This window comes from Phymastichus coffea, unplaced genomic scaffold, assembly GCF_024137745.1.
Source record: "Phymastichus coffea isolate CEN01 unplaced genomic scaffold, Cenicafe_Pcof_1.1 PCOF00036, whole genome shotgun sequence".
Lineage (NCBI taxonomy): Eukaryota > Metazoa > Arthropoda > Insecta > Hymenoptera > Eulophidae > Phymastichus > Phymastichus coffea.
This window is the reverse complement of record NW_026706847.1, coordinates 1,699,329-1,719,050: the sequence shown is the minus strand read 5'-3', so window position 1 is coordinate 1,719,050 and position 19,722 is coordinate 1,699,329. Positions and strand designations below refer to the sequence as shown.

Below are 19,722 nucleotides of genomic sequence, written 5' to 3'. Positions count from 1 at the left end.
ATTGGTCGAATCAAAATATAATTGCCATTCATGTTACTTGGAAAAAAAACAATCAACTTTGACCGAACGCTCCGGAAGTCTTTTTTTTAACAGTTGAAATGATCCACGTGACTTTGAAATGCACGGCGTTTAACATTCGTTAGAGGAATTGTTTGCTCGAGATAAAAAATGAAACGGAATTGACCGAATGCGAAATGAGCCAAGTTTAGCTTGAATAAATTGCGCGAAGATGAATGTTTGAAGCGCACGCTCTTGAAAAAGTACAAAAGTGTAATTCTATTCGTTAACGGATGTATCATGAAAATTTATGCAAAATCCAAGGAGTATTCTCTGCCAATTTCGATATAATGGAATGCCGTGAGTGAAGGTTGAAAACTGCGCGGTAAATTAATTGTTGTAAGCGCGAAATTGGAGTCAAGTTTCGGAAATTTCCAGCGCTGAATACGAAGGCCGTTGCAGCTGAACAGTTTCCTATCGGCACGTGTGAATTATAATAATTCCTCGAAAGCATCATCCCCCTCCCCCCATTCCACATGACTAGAGAAATCCGAAGAGCAGATCTCTGTGTTATCGCAAGCTCTCTACTTTACCCTCCTTCGCGCAGCATCCCTCGTCTGTAGCAGCCCTTTCTCTTTAGCCGCTCGGAGAGGCTGCGACTTTTCCACGACCGCGCGCAAGATCCGATCAATAATTTCATCATGGTTACTTCTGCTGCTGTTGCTGCTGCGGACGAGGAAAAGTGGTGTGTTGTCGCGGGCACTGTCTCCGATACAAAAAGCCTCCGCTTGATATCAGAGTCGGACAGGACGGTCGAGAGGCGCGTGCATGTCGTCGTCGAGGTTATGGCGATGTTGCTCGTCGCCGTAGCGCCCGACTCCATTATTTATAGCGTCGAGTTTCTTGGCACGCGGCTCGCCCCGACTACTACAACTTCTTCTCTTTTTCTACTTGGCTACCATCTGTGACTATATCATCGCGTATATACATACATCCGTCGATTTAGTGTCCGTACGCTCGTTGCCTCTTTCATACCAAGTTTAACTAGCTACCTCCGTTGTGCACGAACGGCGGGATAAGAAAAAAAAGAAAACATGAAGAAACAAAACGTCAGGACACTATCACTAGTCGTATGTACGTTTACTTATCTGCTTATCGGAGCTGCCGTCTTCGATGCCCTCGAATCTGACACCGAGAGGAGACGCTGGGAATTTTTGTCTGGTATTATAACTTTCACCTCTTTAATTTTTCTTTTGTTGTGGTGCTTTGTTGTTGATAATAACGTGTGCTATTTTTCTACGTCGACGAAGTGGAACGTTTTATCGACGAGAGGCATTTTACGTAGAATTTTATAACCTTCGATCACGCTGTCGCCGTTGATTAATAAACTTGGGAAACTTATAACTTAATTTATTCGAATATAAAAGCGCGAAGCATATTAGAACATAACATATATGAAAGTAAAATAAGTATAAGTAGTCTCTTTAAAAATAAATTTTTATTCAATGATTATCAATTAAGTTTACAAGCTCCACTTGACATCAAATAATAGTAACATTTTCTCTTGATTGTTCACAGAATGACTTAATAATTTAAACTACCTTTTTTTGCAGAGGTGCGTCGCAACATGATGAGAAAGTACAATATCTCAGTGGAAGATTATCGGATGCTGGAAATCGTAATTATCGAAAATAAACCACACAAAGCTGGCCCACAATGGAAATTCGCAGGAGCGTTTTATTTTGCGACGGTAGTTTTAGCTATGATAGGTAAGTAAAAGTAAAAAAAGGCTTTACATCATCAAAATGATACGAGAAGCGCAGCACATTCATCATTTATTGATTCGACCGCGTAACCCACGCCAGTTCCGTGTGATTTTGGGATCGTCGCCGACTGGGTCAACAGAAATGTTTCACGTATTTGTCACGTATATATGCATCTTCTTAAGTTTATCATTATGAGCGTTTGAGAATACACCAATTTATTTATTCAAAGTGAATTATAACGTTAAGTAATCAGTCGTACATGTAGCGAAACGAAACCACTGAAAAAGAATATTTTTCCTAAACAAAAAATAGGCTTGAATTAATGGTTAAATATTGTCACAAAACAGGATATGGGCATTCAACGCCGGTGACGGTCGGTGGCAAAGCCTTCTGCATGGGTTACGCAATGGTCGGGATACCCTTGGGCCTGGTGATGTTCCAGAGCATTGGTGAACGTCTCAACAAGTTTGCCTCGGTGGTGATACGCCAGGCCAAGATTTACCTCAAGTGCCAAAAGACCGAGGCGACCGAAATGAACTTGATGTTGGCAACTGGCCTACTGTCGAGCGTCATAATTACAACCGGGGCCGCTGTATTTTCACGTTACGAGGGTTGGAGCTACTTCGATAGTTTTTATTACTGCTTCGTTACTCTCACGACTATTGGCTTCGGCGACTACGTAGCGCTACAGGTAGGCTTTTCATTTTATTGCGTGTTTAGCTTTCTTCTTTAGTATTGGATATAGGAACTTTTATGGTTATTGCAATTTACTCGCTGTTCCTAGCTCGAAATTTATATTCGCGAACATTTTACTTTGATTGCGTAAAATGAAAGATAAATAAATTTGTATTATTATAGAACGATCAAGCCCTATCGAATAAACCAGGATACGTAGCTCTGAGCTTAGTGTTTATTCTGTTCGGTTTGGCAGTAGTCGCCGCCAGCATCAACTTGTTGGTACTTCGATTCATGACAATGTAAGTAAACAATTTAAATAAATCAATTCATAAAGCCTTGAACGTATTAGAATGAAGTCTGCGACCCAGTTATCAACGCGTAATGTGAATCGAAGAACGTAATGCGCATTTCATTTTTCAGTAGTATTATGCAAATATGGTCGGCCGGGGCTTGTTTATATGTTGCGTGCTTTTTCTCTCAACTTGTTGAATACGATGATGGTGCCGAATTTTTCTGTCAGCGTCTTAAACAACGCGTCCATTTCGTCGTTCACATAATGGAAGTTATCCGAATAGAAAAATAAGAAAAATCTCTCTGCCACAGGCAAGCAGCGGAGGAAGTCCGCCGCGACGACGAGTTACAATCAGCCTCTCACCACGTACTGACTTTGGATGGCGAAGTTGTAGCAGTGAATGGCAAGCTGCTAGCGGGTCACAACATCTGTTCGAACGACAACGAGGATTGCGTATCCGTCTGCTCGTGCACGTGTCTGGGAGCCACGAATTCCGAACTGTTGGATTCTTCGGGTTATCAAGGTTATAGGCCACCATCGATCACCACAAATTTGCGCGTGAAACGCGCGTCCGTCTGATGGAAGGAGTTTCGCCGGCGCAGCCTGCGCCGTCGGCTCTCACGGGTCGACAGCCGCGAGCTACTCGGCATCGACGTCTAATCGCTCGTCGTCGGTGTTTTTTTTCCTTCGCAGCTCGGCTGTATATATCTGTCTCTTTACCCATTTCCGATGTCTATTTGTATTTATCAGTGGTGTTTTAAATATTTGTAAGGACCATTTAGACCTCATGATGTACATATTGATTTAGAATATTTACGATAATTGAAACAGGAGTGGAAAACTGTGTAATTTAAAATCTATTTCTACGAATACGTTCAAAACGTATTGTGGATGATTGACTATTTGAATGGTACAACGTTCCGTTCAGGTCGGTGGAAGATTATTTTCCTCTTTGCATTTCTTTGTACATAAAATTACAAAGATTCACGTAAATGACGACTTAGAGAGTATTTTATATGATACCGAAAGTATTTTTTGTCGTAGTCTCGAACAATTGACAAATTTATACTTGTATAGCTCGCTGTCGGAGGAAAACAAACACGTCTGAAATAGTAGAGAACTTGAGGGTCTTTAATCAATGCCTTACGACTAGCAACTTATTTCGATTATTGTTTGCGAGTGTTTTATACAAACTTGAGTTTTTTTTTATTAATTCACAATCTAACTTCTTATTTCTTAGAAAGAAAACTATTCATAAAAAATATTTTATTTTATTTTATGAATAAAATGTCTTGTTATTAATTTAATTAGATATATTTTCGAAAATGTTTGTAGTAAAAGCAATATTTAAATTACTTGGTTAAAATTTCTTTTCTTTATTCATAAGTAATGTTACCATCTAAGTACGTTAAAAAATGCTTGGGGTAGAAACTTAGTAAATATTGTTGTGCGTTAAAAAAATGAAAAAATCATAATATATATCAGGTGAGTTTCAACGAACATAAAATTATATTATGCCAATATAGTATTACAACCAAAGAAGTTGAACATTTGTATGGAATAGAGTTACTATAGTTGCAAATAGTACTTATATAAAAATGTTTACAGTTTAGCGAGATTATAAAATCAACGCACAAAGACACGATTGTCATATGATAAGACACACAAACTCGTAGATCAAAAATACCATAGTTGCATGTTTGAATATGAAAAAACCATTGAGGCATTGTGTGATAGTCTTGTGGGTAGAAAATTTTTAGCGTAAATGTGCCAGTTAATTCATTGATTTTGAATCCGAATATTTTCTTAATTTACATAAGATTATAAATGTAACTCCGTTTTATTTATAAAATATTTAAAAATAATATAGACCAAAAAATATTTCACAAAATAAATATAACTGCTTCGCGATTTCGAAAATGTGATAAAGAAAAATTATAAAAACACATTAAAATATTCAAAAACGATCAGAAGACGTTTCTAGATTTTTTACTTGTTATTTTTAAATGTTAAGGCTGCCTCATACCAATAACTAAATATAAATAGTGACTGGAAAAATATTGTTGCATCTTCCTTCCGATGATTTGTCGAAATGATACATATTAGATGCTCGAATAAATTAATATTAAAAGTTGTATTACCTAGAATGCGAATAATCTATCTTGTATGATTCTGTCCAGTAGTTTTGTCTTAAAAAAATCATAAAATCAACGATGATTTTGAGCTGTGATTGATGTTTATGTAACATTTAGTATATATTATTTTGGCCGGAAAACTATTGAAGGGAAGACGTGACAAATTTTTCCCGTTCATTATATATATTTAAATAAGTATAGTATCAATATGGGAAGCCTGAAAATAATTCATTTCTATTAATGTAAAATAAATGGGTTCTTAAAACGGTGCATAGATAGGTAAATTGAAATATTTAGATATTAAAATTAAAACGATCAAGTCAGAAATTAAATGGAAAAAGAAAAGACTGATAAAATAATAATCAATCAATTAAACAAGTATTGCCGTTAATAATCAAGATTATTTATTTATTTAAATTCCAACAATATAGATTTTCATAAAATCAAGTAACAGTCAAGTACAAGTTTTTAGATATTTTTTTTTTATTTCATTTATAAATTACTTTGGATTTTCCATTCTTATTACTATTATATATTTTTTCTCTTTTTATCTTTTAAAATTTCAATTGGATTATGTTGTAAATAAAAATTATTATAAAAAAAGAGATAATACATAGGTAACTAAAACGTCTTTCAAAATTTTGAAAAGTTTAAAATGAAAACGATGAACAATACGTACGCAGCTTCTTATTGGATTATCTATAAAGTACAATGTACTAAAAATTTGTATAAAATTTAAAGTATACTTTGCAAATTATGATTTGCATTGATGTATATAAAGTTTAGAAATTGTATCATGTGTATGTATATTTTTAAATGTTCTGACATTTTTTAATAAAATCGTGGATACAAGTTAAAGACTAGCATTTTGATTGAAATTCAGAAAAATCCCTATACAGAACCCTTTGTCTATCGTTATTAATTTATTAAGAAATAGTTAATCTCTGTTAAGTTGTCCAAGGTAGACTTCACTTCATTTTTTAATTTAGTAATAATAATAATAAAGAACTTTGCAATTTAGAATGAAAATCGTTCAACTATATAACATTATTATAAATAGTGGACATTAAAGTTAAATGAAAAAGACTTGGAACAATTATAATTATCTTTGCAGGACTTCTTCAAGCTTGGTACTCATATAATAAGGTCTTTGAGTGGAGCCATCATTGCGTTCTGTATCTTCAATGAAGCATAGAAAAATAGTATGGACTGCGTTATTTATTACATCGAAGAAGGCATTAGCAACCGTTATTATACCAATAAGAGAGACTATTATTGTGATCCAAAATATCCAATATTTATCATCAGAATCATCTGATAGTGTGTTGTTGAGATGCATTATGAGACCGTCTATAACTATATAGATAATAAGTAATTCAGCCACCATGAACATTATTTCTGCAATCTGGAAGATTGAATTTAAAAATTAGATTAGCAACTTATTTAAATTCATACCAGTAATAATATTTCAACTTACCTCGTGGACGATAATAACTTTCGTCAAATTTCTCATTATCAAATTGAAAGCACTTTTTGCAGATTGAAAAAAGTTCTTGCCGTGCATGGCGCACATGATATAGGCATTTTTGTTTAAAAATTTTATGATATCCCGAAACATGTTACTTTGAAAGCCTAGCATGTGCAAAGAGAGTTGCCTTGATTCTCCTACTTTCTGCACAGCATGTATGAATAAATTTATGCAGTGAGTGAACATCAATACGAGTGAGCCAAGAGCTATTGTTCCCAGATGGTATCTAGAATTTTGTAAATATTGATAAATATATTAATATTTGTTATACGGAAAATGACAATAGCCAAGTAAAATTGAGTGGGATTTTACTGGATAGCTCTGGCTAAACTTTCAATTAAAGCGTAATTTCGAACATCACTTTTTTGGAGAGTCCAATACCATGTTGCAAAAGTACCGCCGAGAACCATGAATTCCAAGCCATTAAAAAAGTAAATGAGCCACGTCGAACCAAAGATATTGATGATATGAATAAAATACGAAGCAACGGGCATTCTGTCAACGTTTAATCCACAACGTTTAAATTCGCAATCGTATCCTCTGTCAGTACACTCATAATTGAACTCATCGGGGTTACAAAAATCTCCAATGCTGTAGTAATTATTGTTGCAATAACATCTATAACGATCATCGTCAAACCAAGTTTGAATCGTATAGCTTGGTTTCGTAATTGTTACAAGATACAAAAAGAATATAATAGCGAAGATGAAAATTGCAATTTGAAGTAGACCCGTAACCCATGGATAAACTATCGTTGCTGGCAAATGTATCACTGCCCTATCGATTGAAAGTAAGCAATCATAAAATCTATAATAAAAGAACAGTTTTTAGATGTTTATGATAGATGAGTATCTTACTTGGCGGATTGTTGGACTAACAAACATGCTAAATGGATTTTTTTGCGAGCATAGAGGACTGCTATTACGATAGCAATTAAAATGAACACACACAGGATAATCGCTATTAAGTTTATTTTAGGTGACTTGGATTCTCTTATATATTTATCAGTCAAGAAGTAGATTGCAATTGTTAACATAGCAATGAACAAGTAAATCGATGTGTAAAAAAATAATTTGGCGAACCATCTGAATAGAAGCACACTTAACAACGTAAGTATGATAGTAAAAAAAATACTCGATAAGACTGGGAGCCTAGAAAATATTAGTTACTGAATGTATAAGTACAATTTTTAAAACAGCTGTAAAATATAATTATTATCAGTTTTTTAATTACCAAACCGATTTGCTGATTCTGTAAAATTTCTTCATATAATATTCTCCATTTAATACGTTACCATCGAGTTTTGAGATTCTTTCATATTTATGTCCTTCCCATGAATTGTAAGCTATACACCTACCGAGGATAGGATAGCTTTTTAAATACCATTGGGCACATTTATCATTGGCCATCAAAATGTCGATGTCATGAATTGTTTGAATACATGTGACATTAACATCAGCCGTACAAATTAATTTCTTCCTTATCTCATTAACTGGTTCAGTCTTGTCGTATCGGAAATTTTCAGTTGGACATTCCGATACACAAATTCTAGGAGAATAATCTGATCGCGCGGCCTGCCTCAAATTCAGGTACATTATGTATGGTTTATCAATAACATCTCGATCGATTCCACATGTGTGACCAGTACTGTCTAAACGATCGTCTAGTTTTCTGAGATCTCCAGCAACAAAAGCTAAAATAGCAATTTCAAAGAAATTATTGCTTATAGTATACGTAGAGTAATTTCATTGTTGATATAAATTTATAATAATTACCATAAATAGCACATACAAAATAGATGACAAAGTAAGAAATAAAGACGATCAACCAATTTCGATCAGTGACCCTTCTGCTTATCGTCATTGGTCCTTTCCATAGTGGATCATATTCAAACTTTGTCCCTATAGTTGAACATTTTTAAAAAGTTCTAAATTCAAGCGAATATTATATCATCAATATTATATATGCGTATTTTAAAAATAATAATTATATTCAGCACGTCAAGTATGTATACCAATCCATAAATATTTTAGACGAACGATAAATACAGAAAAATTAATTGATTATATCAGAAGTAATAAATTATTTCACCATGATTAGACTAAACTTTTAAAATAATAGCAAGTAAAAAAAGGTTGTAGATTTGAAATCAGTTTCAACTTATATAATGTAGTTGTAAATAAAAATAAATGCACTCAAAAATAAACAATTTGCTGTCTTAGAAAAATATGACAAATAAATATAAGTTTACCAAATCTATCATCGTTACTTGTCATGATGTTGTTACTAACAATACTTCTTGTCTAAACTAAAATCAGATTTCACCATCAAAAATACTAAAGCGGTACTGAACACGCCAAATTTAAGGGTAACCACAATCCAAGTTTAATTAATTCAAAATAGCTGTTAATGTATCATCGCGGTTTGAATAAATAATATATAAAAAAAGTAAACACATTAAAAAACTGTTCGTTGCGCATTTGTTCTTTTGTGAAAAAAATATTACATTTCTTTTCCGATGTGAAGTGAGATCTGAAACACAAAATTGGATTCGAACAGCCACTGTAAACAAAATGGTACCAACTCATCAACAAAGGAAATTTTACTCTACGCAATATGATAACGAAAGTATTCGGATTTTCAACAGGTTGGTTTAATAAATGCGGATTTGTTATTTGTAAGCAAAGCAATCTTAAGTTTAATATAATATCCCACTATATAAAGAATCATAATTTGGTCTTCTAGTAATAACTTTACTTCGCTCTCTTTAAGCATTAAATTGTCATTCTAACATTTTTTTCAGTTTTTCATTCTAGAATCTTATTTTATTGGGCCGACAATAATTCGTTGTTATGTATGAGTGACAACAGAGAATCAGGCGCAACAGAAAACGGCTTCACACATATATTGCAGCGTTTTAGTTTTTTATTATGTAGCTTTTTGAGCAGTTGATAGCAAAAAATATCTATAATTTTCTAGAATCTCTAATTTAGTTTTCAATGTGTGAGTTTCTCATATAAAAATCTAGCTTATAGATATTATATGTAACAGTTGCAATTTTTTGAAAAATTCTCTAAATTCATTTTTGATTTTCGATTTCTCTTACTGTGTATATTTAAAATTATCATGTGTGTTCAACTAAATTAAGAAAAAAATGAAAAATAATTATAAATATAGTTAAAAATTTTTTACAGTTATTATAAAGACTTTTGATATTAAGATTTATCTTACAATTATCTACTACGTAATGTCAATGCTTAACTCAAGTTTTGTTTTATAATTTGAATAAAATTTTAAACTGTAATAAGTTTGACTAAATTTATTATTTGTGCGATTTATTTACGATCTGCCCATGAAATTAGTTCTATGAATACATAAATGCGCTTGTCTAACACTTGATTTACCATCATTTCTTCACGATTATCTAGACAACATTGAATATGTTCGCAGATATTGAAAAATTTAAGGTCAAATTTTTAAATGTTTGATGTATAATTAAATTGCTTGAAAAATGTAATTTGTTCCAAATTGTTCTAAATAAATTGTGTATAAAGATATATTAGATTTTCGTAAGGTTTCAGAAATAAAAATACTAATTTGAATATATTATAATATTTATTCATAATGCATCATCTAAGATGTTAAGCACACCATATTTATATATATAGATCAGAAAACTTTCATATATTCTGTATATAACATTTTATATATTGATCATATAGAAAGTCGAAAATATCAAGTTATAATTTAATAAAAATACTTATTTGACTAAATTATATTTATTCATAATGCATCATCTATAATGTCCAGCACACCATATTTATATGTATATAGAACAGGAAACTTTCATATATTTGTGTATAATATTTCATATATTGATTGTATAGATCAGACAAAGTATCAGACATAAAGCTTTAATTTAAGAGTTTTTAACACTGATAGTTTTGAATATACATTTATAAAATACACACACACACACATACCTATTGTTATAAATATAATTGACTGCTAAATTAAAATATTTTATAAAAATATCAATCAGTATGCCATATAAATATATTTAAAGTATATAAATATAAAACGTATCAAAATAATTATAGATAATTGTATAAAAATAGACTTTAGTCAATTTGTTAATTAATCACAATATAAATACAGTGAATAATTTGTAATAAGAAATATTTAAGTAGGTAAGGCATTAAAAGAGAAATATTATTAAATATAAAGGGAAACGAGAACAAGCAGCTTATAATGGATCAAGATTTCAATTAATTAATATTAAAATTAGAAGTAAGTGAAGACTAAACTTTTTTGATTATTTTTGTAACAATTTTTCAAGCTTGTTACTCATGTAATAAGGTCTATCATCAGAGCCATCATTTCGTTCGGTATCTTCAAGAAAGCATAAGAAAATAGTTTTAACTGCGATACTTTGTACGTTGAAGAAGACTGTAGAAATTATGAATGTACCAATAATAGTTAGCACTATTGTAATTGCAGAGTATGGACCAGAATCATCATTGTCTTGCCATGGTAGAGAATACTTCAGATATAAAGTAGTAAATCCGGTAATTAACAAAGTAATGAGTACTTTAGCCATGAAAAATAGCCAATTTGCTGTCTGAAATATTAAATAAGTAAATTAAGTAACAACATACTTATGAGTTAGCATCATTAATAATTCAACTTACTGTATCTACGACAAACACTTTAATAATATTCCTCATCAGCAAATTAAATGCATTTTTTGCCGATTGACAAAAGCTTTTGCCATGGATGGCGCACATGATGTAGGCGTTGTAGTTTAAAAAATTTAAGAATAAATCCAATAAGTCAAACACGCCTCTACAGATGCAGACTAGCATTTCTGCCACTTGATGGTTTGTTTCTTTCAATTTACCTTGTAGAGATTTCAGTAATAAACGTATGATTTGAGCGATTGCTAGTATGAATGACCCAATAGCTATTGTTCCCAAATGGTATCTATAATTTTGAAATATTTTTAAGCAAATTGGTATTAGAAAATAAGGCTAAGAGTTAGTATAATTGAGTTTTACTTTACCTCGTAGTTCTAGATATACTTGCAGCTAAAGAGTAATTGCTAACGCTATCTTTTTGTAAAGACCAATACCATGTTGCAAAAGTGCCACCAAGTACCATGAATTCAAATCCACTAATGAAAAATATGAGCCAATAAAAGCCAAGGAGATTGATAAAATGGAGAAAATTTACATAACTCGGATATATTCCACCATCTAATCGGCAATTTATAAACTTGCAAGGTTGTCCATTTGGTAAACTGCATTCCTTACTGAAATCATCAGGTTTACATATTTCTCCACTGAAATAATTTGCTATTGGGTTTTTGCATTGGCAACCATCTATATCTCCACCATCCAGTTTTTCAATTGTATAGTTAGGAACTGTAATTGTTAGAAGACTCAAAGTAAACAAAGCAGAAAAAGTTACTACAACGATGTAAAGTATCCATGGAATAACTGGAAAGGCTAGCGTTGCTGGTAAATTCATGACAGCTCTGTCAAATAAATATATTAATTATAATATGTACAACAATCTATATATAGCAATATTTGTTGAATACCAACTTGCTAGATTCTTTGATTAGTTGGCAAGCTAGATAGATTTTTTTACGAAAATAGATGACTGCTATTATAGTAATAATTATGAATATCACACAGATGATAAGAGCAAACAATATTCCTTTATCATTTGTTTTAGTATACTGAACAGTCAAAAAATAAATTATAACTCCGATAAGAGCAAGGAACATGCAGATTGCACTGTAGATCATTGGCAAAGCAAGCCATTTCAATAGTACCACATATATCACTGCGAAAATGCTAGCCAATAAAGTAGCCACTAAAGCTGGGCGCCTAGAAAATATTAATTGTAGTTATATAAAGTTAATTCTTAAAAAAATTCTGAATCTAACAACTACTTTATTTACTGACAGAGCCAATTTGGTAAGGCTATATGTTTTCTTCACAAATGATTTACTAACTTCAATAATAATATTAACATTTTTCAACTCTTCTTCTGTGATTGTTTCATGTTCATGTCCTTTCCATGTCTCTGATGCTATGCAGTGCTTTAAGGTATGTCTACTTTTTAAATACCATTTAGCACATTTATCATTAGAAATTAAAATCTCAATCTCCTCAGCTGTTGTAATGGATGTGAGATTGACATCAGCTGTGCAAATTAATTTATTTTTTATCTCATTTACAGGAACAAATTTATTGTACATAAAATTTTCAAGTGGACATTGTGATACACAAACACTTGAAGATTGACAGGGATGAAAAATATCAGTATTATTTGATGTACTATTTGATGGTATGCATTTTCTTAAATTCAAATACATTAGATAGGGCTTATCAACTACTCCTTCATCAATACCACAGAATCGACCACCACTATCTGAAGGATAAGCTAATTTTCTCATATCACCAACAGAGAACCCTAAAATAACAATTTTAAATGATGAGCGCCATTATTGAATAAGAAAACAAAGTTTATTTTGTTAAATTGATTAACAATAATTACCATAAATGGCAGCTCCAATGTAAATTATTAAGTAGATACAAAAAACAATCAACCAAATCCTATCAGTAGGAGATCTAATGTTTTGCATTGGTCCTTTCCATAACGGATCGTATTGAATTTTTGTCCCTGTTTCAATAAACATGAAAAGTTATGAGGGTATTCATATTAAAAATGTCAATTTATACATCAACATAAATCACAGTAAAATTAATTTTAATAGAGAGTAATATAATAATACATAAATTCATATAAATAATAACTGTTGAACGAGAAATTTGATCTGCACTTACACAAAGCGTAAAATTCGTGTTATTTTTAATTAAATTGCGCAATCAACCATTTAAAACTGATAAAAAAAGATATTGATAAATTGATCCAATTAACCTTATATAACGCAGTTGCCATTTGTAGCAGCTGCGCAGAAATGCAATTTTTTAATAAAAAATGAAATTTAATAAATTAATTTACCGTATTTTTCTTCATTATTCGACATAATTGTTGCTCAAAACTGAAATATTACTAGGTGCAACACGTCAGTTGTTCTATAACATATATAGAACACGTTCAATTTTAAAGTTTTACACCTGCAATTCAAATTACATTAAAATTACATTTGATAGTAAATTTCATAAACTTAATAGTTATACGACATGGATAATGCACACACATTAAAAGTAAAATTTGTCTTCATCAATTAAAATTATTATGCTTTTTATGTGCGATGCAAACTGTGCAGTTAAAATCTGGAAGCCTCTGGTCACCGCACTCACCACCATCGATACACGGCGCCCACTCAAACATGTGTGTGTGCATGATACGCACATATATGTACACGAAAATGATGTATAAACTATACGCAGTAACATCAAACACGCTGCGTGTGTTCATATCTTCTTTTTCATTTTTTGTCATATTGGTTACATATTTAACATAAAATACTTTTTTCAAAGTTGAATTTTTTAATTCATTTACAAAACATATAATCATAACGTAAAAAAATGTATTAATAAAACAATTCTGCGTATTCTCAATTCATGATTTATCATATCCAAAACTGCTATAAGTAACGTTTTAGTTCTTTTTAAATATACGGGGCAAATTACTATTAAATATTTATCCTACTCTTTCGATAAAGATTATATACGATTTATTTCAATCTGGCACATTAAAATATCACAAATTATCGATTAGTAATAGAAAATAATCAGAACATTTTTTATTCAAAAACTGTATGGTTATAGAAAAATTATCCAAATATAAAATATTCTTATATATATTTAAAAAATACATGAGAATTTTTTCGGATTTTTTCGAGCAAATTTTTGATTTTTCCAAAAATTGGCCAATTACAGAAACAAAAATTTTTTTTGAAACGTTTTGAAAAAATTACATTTCATGCAATAAAAATTACACACTCGAGGTACGATTTTGGATACCCCAGGTGAAAAATCGATCCGTGATCATATATTTTTCAAATTTAACCATTTATTTCACCAGTTAGTAAAGTTTTAACATGATTACATATTGGAAATTTTTTGAAGATTCTATTTAAAAAAAAAGTGTGACAAATTCGTTTCTTTTTTAAACTGCATTTTATCCGAATAAACAATTTTTTGCAAAAATGTCATGGGCACCATCGGAAAGAGCATCTCTTAAACTTTCAGAATATGACCTTTACCATTTTTTTTGACTCCTGTAACATTAATTATGAGCGCTCAAAGACCTGCATACCGAGAATGACGTTTGCAATCATAATTCGTATTTACTTTTTCCATTTTCTTTTACCATGTTATTTAAGCGTGTTGCATTAAGTTTTATTACTTGTACTTGTATTTTTTCTTCTATAATATTTTCTCTGCTTCCACTGCGGCTATAAAATATTTAATTTTTGAAGTATTGAGGTGGCTACTTTTAGCACTTATTCTACTACTTTGTTTACATTGCATTTTGGGCACGAAGTTTTACGACATGGCTTAATTTATACTTATGTTTCTTCCGCAACTTATATGTGTCCTTCCTTTGGATTACGATTATAAAAAATTTACTAGCTCAAGTCTAATGTAGTGATAAAAAATATAATCTTTGCATTTAGAATATTAGAACAATAATATGTGATATAATTAAAGAAATGTGCTATCAGAAATTGCTAAAACTGTTGTATCCCTATATCGTATAATAATTTGACTAAAGTGTAGAATGAATAGTACATATGGATTTGCAGTTATAGTTTACAGTAAAACATTTGATAATTATATTCTTGTAATGTTTGGATCGAGGAAAATTATTTTAAAGATATTCTTTAATTAATTATTGTTGTACAATGTGAGTAGGCATTATAAGATATAATCAACAAATATAAACAATGTTATTTTAACGTTTTTTAATGAAGTATTTTTGTATCACATTTATTGTTTCCTTTTTTTTGTTACTATACAATAATTATTTTAATTTTCATATCAATTTAATATTGTTTATACGACCCCGGAACCGGTAAATGATAGTTTCGAAGCTCCCGTCGAACTGTTGTGGATGCAACTGATTTTCTTGTCATCGCATTCAAAATTTGCGCCAAAAGTTATAGAAGTCCACCCCTTGTGCTATATATAGGAAAATAAGAGAAGGAAAAGGAATACAAGGAGATATACTATCATATTGTATTATAATTTGGTATAGTTTCAAACTAATTGTGCGTTATTGCCGGCTCTGTTCTGCATGTGTCAATATTAATAAGTATTGTAGGTGATATTGATATGGTGTACAGCAATAACATAATTTCATTAGATTAATGTTTTATATTTTATTTGTACCATTCAAAGTTGTCGTAGTCTTGAGCATTTAAAATAATATTCTACCATATTTATATAGATGAACAGTAATTAGTGATTTTAAGAGTTATAACTTTCTCCGTTATTTAACCTGCAAATTTCAGCAACATAAACAAAAATGGTAAACAAAGTGATTTTTTAATAAAAAATTTCTATACATTACAAAATTTGTGTTTATTTTTTGCTAGCAAAGAAATTAGTTTTTAATATTTATTCTAAAATAAATAACATGAATCCAATAATTAGTCAATAACTTTTTTTTCAGGCACGTAATGCAGAAAAGGCTATGTAAGGACTAATTTTTGTTTGCCATTAAAATGTACAACCCATTATTTATCTATTTATTCACTTTGTTTGTATTATTACAGGACTACACTTGCTCGGTGGCGAGCTGCACACTGTAATGAGGGAGTCAAAAGAGAACAGGAAAGAAGGCCATACCTTGCATCAGAATGTAAAGACTTGAGGAAGGCAGAAAAATGGAGAATGCAGATTATCAGAGAAATAGCCAAAAAAGTAGCTCAGATACAAAATGCAGGTTTAGGTGAATTTCGTATCAGGGATCTTAATGATGAAATCAATAAGCTGCTCAGAGAAAAACGACATTGGGAAGTTCAAATAAAAGATCTTGGTGGTCCTGATTATTCTCGGACGGGTCCTCGTATGTTAGATCATGAAGGAAGAGAGGTATCTCAAAAGTTTTCATATAATTTGATCAAATTTATACAATATTGATATAAATATAACTACATTATTCAAAAAACTTGTTGACAGATAAAATTGCTTCATTCAGTTACATTCTTACTCTGTCTTTTACACAAAATTGTACATCCTGATTTATTTCAAAATGACTTATTATTGAATTTATGTATATAGGTGCCAGGAAATAGAGGATATAAATATTTTGGAGCAGCTAAAGATTTGCCTGGTGTTCGAGAACTTTTTGAACAGGAACCTCCACCACCTCCAAGAAAAACACGAGCAGAACTGATGAAAGATATTGATGCTGATTATTATGGATATAGAGATGATGATGATGGCATTCTTGCTCCTCTTGAACAAAAAGATGAACAGGAATATCAACAAATGCTCATTGATGAATGGAAACCAAAAGAAGCCACAGCTGAAAAAGAAACTATAGTTGACAAAGATGAAAATATAGAGGCACCGCATATTCCCAGCCAAAAGGAAATCCAAGAAGCTTTATTATTACGAAAGAAGCAAGAGCTACTGGAAAAATATGTAAATTAAAGTTTGGACTATTTGGCACTGTATATATAATTTGAAAAAAGTTTTACTTCAATGATCAGAAGTAAAATGGAAATAAACCAATTATTTTACTCTTTAATCAGCATGTGTTTATTTGCGCAAATATTAACAACTAGTCATAGATTGATTCATTCGATAATATCGGAATACATCTTTTATAAAACACCACCGATGTACATATTTAAATTTCTTTTATATTATTAAATAACATTGATTAAAGGTAACTACTTTTGTGCAGTAGACATTCAAACTTCAATGAATGCTTACCAAGAATAGGTGCTATATAGATAAAATGTGGACATAATCCAACCGTAAAACTCAGTACATATTAGATCTGTCAAAACTTTTTTAATGTAAAAGAATGTTATGTAATCAATCACACTGGTTGGTTAATTTTGGAAAATAATTTCGACAGATACAATAACCGTCGAGTATATATCAATAACGATTGTAAATCCAGTGAAATATTTCCAGTATACGATGCTCTCCATTGTTTCTTTGTTTTATTTGTTATTGTGTAAATTGTCGAGATTCTCATAAAAATTTTAAAATTGAAAAAATATATGTATATATGTATACATAGAAGGTAATTTATTTATTCCTGAGAAAAAAAGCAAATAGAAAAAATACATATTCGAGACAATTAACAAATAATAGAATGAAAAAATAACATTTGTCAAACAGCAATATATAGCATTATACAACGTAATAATTGTATTTCGCATAAAATCGATTGTAAACATTACAGATATCATTGAAAACAAGCGTACGGTATATTTATGTTAAAAAACACTCGTAATTCTAAAGTAGCCTGGACGAAAAATTCCCAAAAATACGAAACATTGTACCTCGCAATCATAGTTTCGTTCATCACATGAAAAACAGTGTGTAATCATGTGAGAAAGAGATAGATAGAGGTGCAAATGTGCGCCTAATATGAACGCAGAAGTGATTGAACGAATTTTTCGAAAGTTAATTCTGCAGGGGAGAAAATAACAATCCATGCATATTGAATGACGTAGTTGAACTCGAGCCTTTTACATCGATTGTCGAGCCATCTCGCAACACGCGCCGATGTATTTTTGTAAATACATATCGCCGGAACGGTCATCGGTGTTGGCGGTCCTATACATTTGGAAAAACCCTTAATTTTTGAACGGGACTAGAGCTATTACAGCTTTAAGAAATTTCTATGGGCGATAAAAGTAGTTCAAATGTTCATCTCTTATGTTCTTTTCCGTGTTCATTATCAGTCACCGCACTCCCGTCGCTCAATACAATTTCGAAATCTATAAATCGCTATACAATAAGAATATTGGTTTTTGCTTGCTTTTTTTTTTGTTTATTATTATCATCATTAAATTACTACTTCTAAATTATCTTTTTTTGTTCCGTTTTTTTAGGGCCTATTTTATCAGCATTTATTATATTACTTCGCCACTCTCGAAAAATATTTAAATAAATCTTTTACAATGTATCGTTACTCGACGACCGTTTTACAGTATTACAATTTTACTAAAATCACAACTGCATTTTACAAGGTGCTTATGCAAGTTTATTGTGCGTCATTGAATGTAAAATCTATGTTTTTCGTTTCTTCTTCTTATTTTTCTCGTATCTTAGGTAATTTTCATGTTTCTTGGTTACTCAATATTATTCTTCAATTGTCCTTGTCGAAGCGTCTCGTTCTTATAAGTATATATAGAAAGTTTACTCGTAACTTTATTTGAACGATAAACACGCGCTGAACCGCCACGTCTCGAAACCGTTCCAATATGCCTATCATACATCTTTTTAAGTGTAATATTTAAAGACATCGAAAGAGAGATTTAGAGATATGAACAATTGCAGCACGCGTATGTCTGCTCCGAGAGGGACATTTATATTATATTATATGTATGAAGAAGGCACGAAAGTAAAATCGATTAAAAAACAAAGTTGAGGGGAGAGAGTATGAGTCAATTGTTATTACCATCGACTATACATGCGAGTGATGTGAGTTGGCTCTTTTATAGTATATAATATAAAGGATTCAACCGATTTTCTTTTAATATATACTCGGGACTACAGTCTACCTGACCTATAAGCGGTGTGTATGTGCTCTTTTGTACACATACTCGTGTTACAAAGCGCACAAGATTCAAATTGTCAAATCTATTCCGCAAATATGACAATCACAAATGTATAATTTATTGAGTGTACGCTTTATCGTCTCTTCGCCGAAAAAGTCTTGAAAAAATTTCCTCGCGCTACCCTTTATGCTTTGAAAAAGTTGAGGAAGGAAAAGGAAAATGTGAATGAAAAGCCAGCCAAAGCGCAGTCTTCCTTTGTGCATATCGTTTTGCCAGCGACAAGCACATAATTCACTTTTGTGAGCATTTTTTGAAAAAAACTCTGACAAACATCTTTTTTTTATATCTTACGTCGCTTGCATCATCTTTCCCAGCGATAACAATCTCGCTCATCTTTTTCACGTATCAAAGGGTAATTTATTATTTCTTTTCCTTGAAAACACAAGAAAGGCCTTTGGCGTCTTGAAGACGCACTTTAAATATTTTCACAGGCCTTTAATTTTGCGCGACAAAATGTTTTGTGTGTAAAGCACCACTCAAACTATAATAAAGACTCGTAGTTTTATACAACGGTATGACTTTTTAGTAATCAT

The 19,722-nt window shown here is 31.3% G+C and overlaps 4 protein-coding genes across 4 annotated transcripts; 2 read left to right on the top strand and 2 right to left on the bottom strand.

Annotated features, from left to right (window-relative positions):
- Positions 1 to 668: 668 nt before the first annotated feature.
- Positions 669 to 5,333, top strand: LOC131663482 (potassium channel subfamily K member 9). The gene is made up of 5 exons (XM_058933919.1): positions 669 to 1,218; positions 1,611 to 1,766; positions 2,111 to 2,454; positions 2,622 to 2,740; positions 3,045 to 5,333. Exons 1-5 carry the CDS (start codon positions 1,092 to 1,094, stop codon positions 3,310 to 3,312), a joined length of 1,014 nt encoding a protein of 337 aa, XP_058789902.1. The 5' UTR covers positions 669 to 1,091; the 3' UTR covers positions 3,313 to 5,333.
- Positions 5,334 to 5,970: 637 nt separating this feature from the next.
- Positions 5,971 to 8,672, bottom strand: LOC131663577 (choline transporter-like 2). Its single transcript, XM_058934049.1, has 7 exons — positions 8,648 to 8,672; positions 8,172 to 8,297; positions 7,630 to 8,089; positions 7,254 to 7,547; positions 6,709 to 7,173; positions 6,346 to 6,622; positions 5,971 to 6,273 (listed from the first exon to the last, which is right to left on the bottom strand). The coding sequence occupies exons 1-7, from the start codon at positions 8,670 to 8,672 to the stop codon at positions 5,971 to 5,973; spliced, it is 1,950 nt and encodes a 649-aa protein (XP_058790032.1).
- Positions 8,673 to 10,037: 1,365 nt separating this feature from the next.
- LOC131663513 (choline transporter-like 2) lies at positions 10,038 to 13,750 on the bottom strand. Its single transcript, XM_058933965.1, has 8 exons — positions 13,631 to 13,750; positions 13,432 to 13,547; positions 12,964 to 13,089; positions 12,369 to 12,879; positions 12,003 to 12,290; positions 11,459 to 11,932; positions 11,088 to 11,379; positions 10,038 to 11,017 (listed from the first exon to the last, which is right to left on the bottom strand). The coding sequence occupies exons 2-8, from the start codon at positions 13,454 to 13,456 to the stop codon at positions 10,712 to 10,714; spliced, it is 2,022 nt and encodes a 673-aa protein (XP_058789948.1). The 5' UTR covers positions 13,457 to 13,547; positions 13,631 to 13,750; the 3' UTR covers positions 10,038 to 10,711.
- Positions 13,751 to 15,665: 1,915 nt separating this feature from the next.
- Positions 15,666 to 19,670, top strand: LOC131663639 (pre-mRNA-splicing factor ISY1 homolog). Its single transcript, XM_058934142.1, has 4 exons — positions 15,666 to 15,909; positions 16,054 to 16,076; positions 16,157 to 16,475; positions 16,665 to 19,670. The coding sequence occupies exons 1-4, from the start codon at positions 15,907 to 15,909 to the stop codon at positions 17,037 to 17,039; spliced, it is 720 nt and encodes a 239-aa protein (XP_058790125.1). The 5' UTR covers positions 15,666 to 15,906; the 3' UTR covers positions 17,040 to 19,670.
- The last annotated feature ends 52 nt before the right edge of the window (positions 19,671 to 19,722 follow it).